At 40.6% G+C, this 10,029-nt stretch overlaps 1 protein-coding gene across 1 annotated transcript; it reads right to left on the bottom strand.

The window, feature by feature from the left end:
• Window positions 1-4,928: 4,928 nt before the first annotated feature.
• On the bottom strand, window positions 4,929-8,103 carry LOC139372469 (POU domain, class 3, transcription factor 3-B-like). The gene is made up of 2 exons (XM_071112194.1): window positions 6,255-8,103; window positions 4,929-5,941 (listed from the first exon to the last, which is right to left on the bottom strand). The coding sequence occupies exons 1-2, from the start codon at window positions 7,476-7,478 to the stop codon at window positions 5,831-5,833; spliced, it is 1,335 nt and encodes a 444-aa protein (XP_070968295.1). The 5' UTR covers window positions 7,479-8,103; the 3' UTR covers window positions 4,929-5,830.
• Window positions 8,104-10,029: the final 1,926 nt, after the last annotated feature.

Here is a 10,029-nt window from a genome sequence, read left to right as displayed (position 1 = left end):
TCATAGAAAGGAAACCCCAAGAGTCGCGTCACCGCCATACATATTTTAAAGCGTCCTCCTCCATTCTTGCCCGTGAGAATGTCAGGTCCGGTAGGCACGAGGCAGTCGGAATTAGGAATAGGCACCCCGCGTGCAGCACATCATGCCAATCCGTGGAATTCAATCTGTGCTTTGTACGGTCCAATCTCCGGACCCTCGCTGTCAGAATACCGAGTGATAAATGATATATAGTAGACCTATATTATGTATATGTGGTTATTATCGTGCAATTACATGTCCACCTTTTCCGTTTTAATTTGGATCTAAATACCTGTAAGTGAAGTCCAATAACCTACATGTTATAGGCAGGGATGAGGCCATAAGAAGTTGCAACGTTTATATTATATTAACTATTTATACATCTTCATGACTTTGAATCACATTAACGGACCCTGTATATAGGTTTCTTACTTCTCATGTTCTTCTTATTTAATATTTTTATTTCTCGTGTTTTTGTTCTACCTTGTTATTTTTTAGTACTACATTGATATTGATTACTGCATCGTTGGTTTTAGAGTTTGCAAGAAAGACATTTCACTGTACTTGTGCACGTGACATTAACAACTTGAAACGAATGCAAAATTATAATAAAATGTGCTACTGATTAGCCTATTGTATAATGCATGCATAATATAATATTGTAGATATATACAACGCAATGCCTTTGTGCTCAAGTTACTCTTCAAAACAAATTAAATCATAAAATCAATCATCACAATTGTGAACGTTTTTGTTATAATATCCCTGGTTACATCATTTTAAGTTGATTAAAGGTTTTATCTTTCACTTTCTGGAGAATAGGATGGTTACCTGCAGGCAATGAAATGCATATAAGGAATATCAAACCAACCCGTTTTAGAGGGAGACACTGGAGTCTGTGCCCGCAGAAAGGGAAACAGGAAGTTTCTGTCGTCAAGGGCCATCTCTGATGAAATGGAGCTTCATGTGGAAGTATTGACATAATATAACATAACCATGGGAAGCACCCTATTACAACGCCCATTAGACTTGGCCTACTGAAAAAGAGCTGGGCTAAGGGATTTAAAATATATATATTAGCAATAGAACAAAAGACCTAAGAAGAAGTTCAGTTTGGAAGGAGACGTCATGACTCGTAAGAGATTAGGAATATATCAAATAAATATACATTCGATTTTATCATCACATCAGTCAAGAGCAGAACTTGAGGGGGCTTAGATTTTTTTTGTGGTGGAATCTATATCACCGACAGAAGAGTACAATTTTCGCAACAGGATATGAACTATAGGCCATCGAGGAAGCCTCCCCATGGAAAACAACGCCGGTTTAATGCATATTCATGTGGACGGCACGTGGGAGGAGTAGAATGTGAGGGAAAAGATGGTGTGGGTCAAATTTTGACTGGGATATTAGACTTCCAAGGAATTCAAAACACTATACGTGCATGCATAATAGAACCGATGTTGTGAGAAATAAGCCTAAACTAAACCATATTAAACACTTTAGTATAGAGGAAATGTATTCCTCAATCTGCTATGACGTAATAACAATGTTGAAATCCTGTAAAGCGGTGCACACAGATTATAACATATTTGGCCTAAACGTCTAATGAGTCTAAGAGGACAATCTGAAGAATCCGGCTATTTCTCAATTTGTTGTGTTATGTTGTTGTTTTTCGGTCTTTGTTGTTGATATGTGTCACCCAAATCTACCTATCAGCTGTCCATAACGTTGCCATTCGTTATGCTAGGCCCATTGTTGCGCCGTGACTGAACGGATTTATTCTGAAGTGCAGAGAAAGTGTTGATATTTGAATAATGAATCCAAAAACACTCAACGTTAATCTGCCACATACTGTAAACCTAAACTGGGCGCATAGATGGACTTGCGGACGGACATCTAACCAAATCAAAAACGTGGATGAACATTTCTGCTACCACTGAATGGCTTGATCTGGTGGCGAAACAAATATTCTCTATGAAAAAGGCCTTATGGTGAACCCCATTGTGTTGAGAGAATGTCCAAACTGCAGGGCTTTGGGGTGACGGGGGGCCTCCCCCTTTAACCCGGGTAACAATTGTTCACGATTTAAAAGAGAAAGTTACGCTGCCATACAGATTCCACAACGAGAAATATCCTTATGCGTTATGGAGACAAAGGACTAGGCCAGGGTATTGGCCACCAGGTTTTGAAGACCCATGAAATGCTGAGCGAACAGGCTGGCTGGGCGAGAGAGAGTTTGTGCATAAAGCAAATTAAAACCCCAGTTATATTATTTTGTAAGTCTTTACATGTCACACTGTAAAAGATAAATATTATAATTGTCTATTAATGTGGATCATTTTGAGCCCTTCACACAGACAAATAATGCTACACAAGCACTTTTCCCATGCATGAATGGCAAACGCACAATGCACTAAGTTTGCATAATGGTTATAATTAATTTACTATTAAGCAATGCAGGTAATAATCCCTATACTAGACCCATAACGCAGTAACATCGATTCAGATCAAAATAATTTTGCAGACGTGGGAAACATCACACACGTCATGTGACATTTTCACATTTCGAATGTGGGCAATAAGCCCCAGATGATCAAATATGAAGAATATGCAAAATAATATAGATTTCCTGGACCTATTATATATTGTGTTATATCATGCCCCACCCATTTATTGGATTGGAATTATTGACAACAAAATTTAGTCAATGGGTTATCCCTCTTTACAAATAACCAATTCGATTATATTGGGTGCGTTGGTGGCGTAAAGTTGTTTAGGCCTATATGGATGGACGCGTGTGCTCACAATTATCTTGGCTATTTGAAATATCCAAACGAAACATATTCTTACTTTTTGTATGCTTATCTTAAATGATCCTACTTTTCTTTATAGGCATTTATGGAAAGTGCATATTGCAAGTGGAAGCTATCCAATACTACAAAAATATTTGTGTAATATTCCGTTCGAACCAAACTGCATGCGTCTATAATCAGAACGTTGGCTATAGCCACCCATTTCTCTGGGATTTCATGGATTCGAATGACCAAATCTACCCGCGTGTCTGACTGGCACTTTTATTAATGAGGACAAAGGAAAGTGATGCATACTTCTTCTATAACGTTGAATTCAGTTGCTAAGCAACTGGTGTATGGGAAATCATCCGCGAAATTTAAATCTTCGAGCGTGGATAGTGCATTTAGCTGAATAGTCAACTTGCGAAAAAGTTGGAGAGCCGAGTGCATTTCCAAGCTATAGGTTTCGTCCTAATTTCAGTCTTATAAATCGAAATAGTTTATATAGGCTGCAGTGTAGCATAATTTATGGCGTAGCATGCACTATTATGCAAATAGAGATGTAGCCTATCCACAGGCCTATAGGCCTAAACTGGACCAAAGTCACACAACATAGAACAAACATGCGCAAACCTTATAGGTATTGCATTCTCAACGCTAATGTCAATTTTACACAACAAAAGCTAATTCAAACATGGCAAAACGACATTATTGTATCTATTTGTATTTCGTTGGCTCCAATGTCCAATTTGATAGGCCTAATCAATGTCCAACTCATTGCCCAAAAGCCTGGTGTCAATGTGAAATCGCAAAGTTCTCTTTACGTATTATTTTAAACCATAAACCATACAATCTGTCAACGCCAAGACTACCATACTTTGAGGGTAACCTCCTATATTTAGACTAGCTATGCATTAGGTCAGCATCATGCTTATTGTGATGTTATCACACTAATGAGATTTATGTTTAATTTAAATCATCTCAAAAGGATGTTTACAATAATGGGAATTCGGAAGCAATAGGTTATAGTCACTGAAAAACGAGTTGTCCATACACCCTGCGCCATCCCATGCAAGAGCATATTTACACCATAGGCCTATAAGGAAAACATAAACAGTGTAGGATACAGTCATCACTTTGCAACTAAAAAGTAGAATATCCAATGCCAAAACTCTAATAATGTAATGATATGGATAGTATACAGTGTGTTCACATGCGCATGCATGTGCGTGTGTCAGATGAAGAATCTTGACCTTATGTGCATATTTGCAAAATAATAATACTGTTTCTCAAAACATAAATCAGGCCCTTGAGATATAACTTTCACTCTGAATATATGAATACACTGGCGCATGAAAACAATAACACGAAAATATATAGACTATACTGCTTTGAATCGAATCGTCTTACTCCTATACTGACGTAAGGCGAATGATTAAATATTTTACAAACAATATCAGTAGCAACATCTACCTTTATGTTTGTCTGTAAAACATGACGCACATCTCCGGTGAGATAGGCCTACAGCATTACCCAGAGCTATGGAATAAGATCGGCAAGATCCCCCATATTGGGCCTACTGAGGAAGTGTCACGCGGTGGATGTAAACAAACGCATAGACCGCACTTTGAGTGACTAGTCGTCTACGGACTAATTATAGGGCTAGATGATGCAAATGCTACATTATCAATAAAGTTATCGGATGCTACATAATCAATAAAGTTATCGGATGCTGCTGCTATGATGAAGGTGGAGAAGCGAATTAGTTAAAGATAAATATGAATTGTGAATAAATCAAATATAGCCCGGTGAAATTGTCAACTATAATTCCCTATGGGGCTCCAATAACATTGACAGTGGAGATGCACAGAGGTTCAGCGTTCGATATAACATAGGCCTATTTTCCTAAACTATAGTATTTTTTGTATACTTATGTTATGCAAATCTGTGACAAAAGTAGTTGGAACAAGAACAATCGGCAATTTCTCTGCGTTAACCTTTCTCACATCAAATAATATCACGAATGCATGCCTTGTTTCATAAACAAACGTAGCTAAATATTACATTCAAATATAAATCTCAAAACACACAATGACGTAATTTCATTCTAACAAATTTATTGGTCTCAATCAGCTCGTAAGGAATCACTACTGAAATTAAATTACAATCAAATTATCACATCAAAATATACCCTTATTACCTAACAACTGTCAATGTCAGCTTATGTTGATTTGTGCTCCTTTTAGAAACGAGAATACAAAAATGAAACAAAACAAATGAAGTCAACAATGAAAACAGGAAAGCAAAACATCTTACACAAAGTTCTGGGGGAAATAAATTACCGTTTGGAATAATTGATATGTATTCCGAATAGAATATTAAAACAAGTCATTTTGATGAAAAATATAAAGTAAATAAGTCAGATCAGCATCTGATCTAATGAATCTATATTGCCGGCTTTACAGAGTCTGTTGTTTATTAAAACCTACCAAAGAATACTGCTTAGAAATGGCAGCATGTATAGTTACATCCACAGCACCCATTCAGTCACACTTGGCAACGGAGAGGAGAAGAATTTCAAATAAGTGCAGCTGAAGATAATCTTTTCAAATGTCTATTTCTATTTCTTCATTCACGGTGTTCAAGTCCCATGAAAAAAAAATCCCATTTGAAAAAAAGAGGTGATCTTTTAGATCAGATGGCGGGGACAGTCCTGGTGAGTTTATATTTTATCATTAGGCGTGGAGGGCCTCAAAATCCCAATTCCTCTTTGTGAAAATTTAAACCATGCAGTCCTCCCCGCAAAAAATATGTTGGAAGCTTCGTGGATGCCACTCTTCTTCGTATTGATGCTGTTGCAGTTTTTGTTCCTTTGTTAAAGTAGGGGTTTAAAATGTCCCATTTTTAAATATACAAATGCCTGCCTCTTGTCTTTCGCAAATCAGATACAGGGTACAGGGGGAATCTTTTTAAAATTCTAATAGGACTACTTGCTTTGAAATTTCCAGTTGGTGTTGTTAATGCGCCAAAATTACCTGATGGAACGAACTTGTAGTCACCCTCTGGTCGGTCGGTTCACTCGGCCCAGTTAAACTTGCATCTTTTAAGTAATCTACTAAAAAATGTCCCTGAAAGAAAGAGCAGAAGGAACCTTTTAGGTTAAGACATTTCAGGGCTTGGGAGAAGGTTATCGGTGCGTTTTGGGGTTGGGTGGAAAAGGGGGGGTTGTTTTGTTCTGGTGAAAAATATATAACACATTTGCAGTCTTATTCCTATTCCATCACAATCACAGTATCAACAATGTTTTGGCTATCTTGACGATAGTCTGTGTTTTATCAGTTTTAATTTTATATAAAATATTTTTTAGTCTTGTGTTCTGCTCTATGTCTCACTGAACATTCGTTTGCAGTCCATGGAGGGGGGCGGTGTATCTGCACTCACATTGCCGACCTGCGAGTACACATCCTCTGGCGTCTGTGGCACTCCTGGTGGCGTCATCCTTTTTTCCTTCTGTCTCCTATTGCAAAACCACACTCTAACCACTTCTTTCTCCAGCTGCAAGTTGTCCGCCAGTGAGGTTATCTCTTGGGCCGAGGGTTTGGGGCATTTCAGGAAGTGGCTCTCCAAAGCTCCCTTCACGCTTACTTCGATGGACGTGCGCTTCTTTCGCTTCCTACCTTGTGCCGCTATCTTGTCGATGCTGGTCGGGCTGCCAGTGGTAGAATCCGCCTCCTCCAGCCATTTGTTTAGCAATGGCTTCAGCTTGCACATGTTTTTGAAGCTGAGCTGGAGAGCTTCAAACCGACAAATGGTGGTCTGAGAGAAGACGTTCCCGTACAGGGTGCCCAGGGCCAAGCCCACGTCCGCCTGCGTAAAGCCTAGTTTGATCCGGCGCTGTTTGAACTGCTTGGCGAACTGCTCCAAGTCGTCCGAGGTCGGTGTGTCCTCGTCGGAGTGCTGGTCGTGGCTGTTCACCCCTCCGTGGTGTTGCTGCTGGTGATGCGGATGCTGGTGGTGATGGTGGTGATGGTGGCTGCCGTGGTCCAGCTCTGGGGTGTCCCCCCTTACCAGACCCGGGTGCACCAGGCTCTGGCTCCCTGGTTGACTGAGCATTCCATTCACCGTGAAGCCCCCGGGGTTGGAGTAGATCAGCGACTGCTGCTGCTGCTGTCCCCCTGATATCGAGTTGAGGTGAGCCGCAGTTGTGCTCCCCCAAGCCCCTGCGTGGGTTTGATGAGGACCTAGGTGTGGGGGCCTGTGGTGCAACGCGGTGCCCGTGTGTAGATCGTCTCTTCCCGAGTTGTTTTTCACGTCCTGCTGCTGAGGGCTGCCTGTCATACCGACGGGACTCGACGACCAATGCGATCCGGCTTCGGCTGCTGCTACAGCGGCTGCAGCTGCCGCAGCGGCGGCGTGCGGCAGGGATGTCACCCACTGATGAGCATGGCTCAACATATGTCCTCCGTTGCTCGCTGCCATAGCTCCCTGCATGAAGTCACTCTGTACCATCTTTACTGTGGGGTCTCCCCTGTACCCACCAGACACCGAGGTAACCGCAGCACTGCCCGGCTGCATACCACCGCCTCCAGAGTCAGAATGCACGATCGAGCCGGACGAGAGGATACTATTGCTGGACAGATAGGGGTTGGAAGCCGCGGTGGCCATTCCGTTAACCCTTATGAATATGTTTGTTGATTACCCCCCTCCCTTTTTCAGTTACTTTTTTCGAGCAGGCAAATTGTATCTCATGAATTATTCAAACTTTAAAAGTCTGGGTTGTATTTTGGCAAATACCATTGACTTGTTCTGCAAACGCCAGAAGAATAAAAAAGAATAGCAAAAATGAATTTAAATCCGTATTTGTTGTGTTTACTGCATTTATGTATTTCAAATAGAAATGGATAAAATAGCGATGAATAAAAATCCAGGTTCTCAAAAGCAGTTTGAAACCATGTGCAGTCCGACAAGAAAGTTTTTGTCGTATTTAGAACGTCTGAGAGTTCAAATTAAAATACACAGAAAATATATATTTGCCCCAACAAACTTCTAGTGCTCGAAGAAATGTAGCAATTTCTCCACGAAATACAAAGTCCCAGTTTATGTTCCTATTGCAGGAGAGAAAAACACAAGCACTGGCTCCTTGGTTCTTTTGAAATTTAGCCGCTGAGATTTCTCCCTTGTTGCTTTATTCTTTTCTTTCGCTGTTCCTTTTATAGTACTGTAGAGTCTTTCTCTTTGTTCTGTTTTGATGTGTATAAACCTGCCAAACCGCTAACTCCCGCTGAAGTACAATCCAGTATTACAGTGCACGGCGATGGCTGCAAGCCTCTTCTCCCATTCGCTTGTTCGGTCTCTCCCTCTCTCGCTCTCTCTCCTTCTCTTTCTCTTTCTGACAGTTCGCTCAGTCCCTCCCTCAAAGCTCGAGGACACACGAATGTTTACCCTGTGCCAAGCGTGCGCACATCGTCCACGTCTCGCCCCCTTCAAATACGAGGAAGTCGAGTGCAAGACTCCCGTTGATTGGATACCCGGGATATGATTGACAGGTCTCGCCAGCCTCGCTTGAGGCGCGAAAACCTCCTTCCGGCCGTTGCAATTGGCTGGTTTTTAATTCAATCCAAATAAATAAATAAATGAGCAAATGAATACAAAATAAAGGATAGAAATAAACAAAAACATATCTGATGAATGTATTCGTGAGCAATATGGAGCTATACATGAATTATTGTTTATGTGGGTTCTAAACATATTATAACTTTCATATAAATCAGAATAGATTCAACCTTGTCAAAAAACAGAACATGTTTTAAAAATGTTATTGGTGGAAATAGACCTAATGATATATTGGATTTATCTGCATAAAATATGTTTATTTTAGCCTAATATGCATAACAGCGATCACCTAAAATAAACTATTATAATAGGCTTGGTGGAGATGGGAACCTTTTGTACATTTTGGATGTTGGTGGAGGCCTACAACTGTCATTGTCAATGTGCTGTAGGACAGTAATGCACTTAGTACCTTCACATAACCAGACCATTTATTGTGTGCCCTTGAGAATTTTTTTGAACAATATGACTAGTTGTGTGTTGCCATTTCTGTGCCATTTATCCATAAAACACCATCATATTCAATATTCCTCACGTCTTGCTTGATGGTTGGGCTTTGGTTCATCGGGAGTTAATGGACAAAGGTTGTGGGGATGCGTCCATGCGGAAACAGAACGCATAGGCAACCTCACTGAACCACTGGGAAAGAGAAAGTGGCAACCAAAACAAGAGTAAATTGAGCAGCCCTTGGGGGATTTGCAGGGGGAAAAGTCTGCCTCTTAAATCTGAATACCACAACCAACTAGTCTACGTTTGGGCCCTATAAAATGCGCCTTCTTTTTAGATCACTCCATAACACAGAAATGAATGAGCCTATGTTATGTGGACCCCCCCCAGCATATGGATTCACCCAGCAGTGTTAATGAATAAATACCATATATTATATATTGCATCCACTGGCTGAGACGCAGTCACGTTCACGAGGAGCACTAGCAAGGACGCACAGGATTTCAGATTTTCTGCTTGCTTACAGTGTTGGCTACTGTAGAGCAGCTAATGCCAGTATTATTGGCTATTCTTAAAGTTTAGGATAAACCATAATACTGAACCATGACCTTATGTTCGAGATAGGGTCAGAAAGCAGGACAAAGTATTACGATGATCCTAACCATCTCATGTTGTTTCCTAATAAAACCCACCGTGCCAAAGACTGAGCAGAGATTTTATTGCATATGAGCAAAGATAATAGACTGGTGTAGTTTAACACATAGTGGATGCCAGAGTTCCTTCATTCCCAGTAGATTTCATTTGGACCCGGCTCAAAACCGAGGAAGCCTCGTGGAGTTGTTTACATTGAATACAGGATAGGGCCGGTGCCATGGGGCCGTCCTTTTATTAATATACAGTGAGGATATCTGTCTAAATTACTGCTATACATTTCAGGTTGCACACTTTCAAAGGGCGGCTAGCGTGTGGTGAGAAACGTGACACCGGGTAATGGGAAGGAAAAACGTTAACTTCCAAAAGATCACCGAAAAGAGTAAACAAATACATTTAATAAAAAATGTCCCTGAGTTCAATGCATGCCGCTAAATTCAGTCTCTGTGAAATATGGTGTGCTTATTATTTATTTGTTTATTTTATAAGGTCCCCAAGTTCCCTGCTG

Source organism: Oncorhynchus clarkii, chromosome 18, assembly GCF_045791955.1.
Source record: "Oncorhynchus clarkii lewisi isolate Uvic-CL-2024 chromosome 18, UVic_Ocla_1.0, whole genome shotgun sequence".
NCBI lineage: Eukaryota > Metazoa > Chordata > Actinopteri > Salmoniformes > Salmonidae > Oncorhynchus > Oncorhynchus clarkii.
The sequence above is the reverse complement of the archived record's forward strand: the minus strand, read 5'-3'. Positions and strand labels throughout refer to the sequence as shown.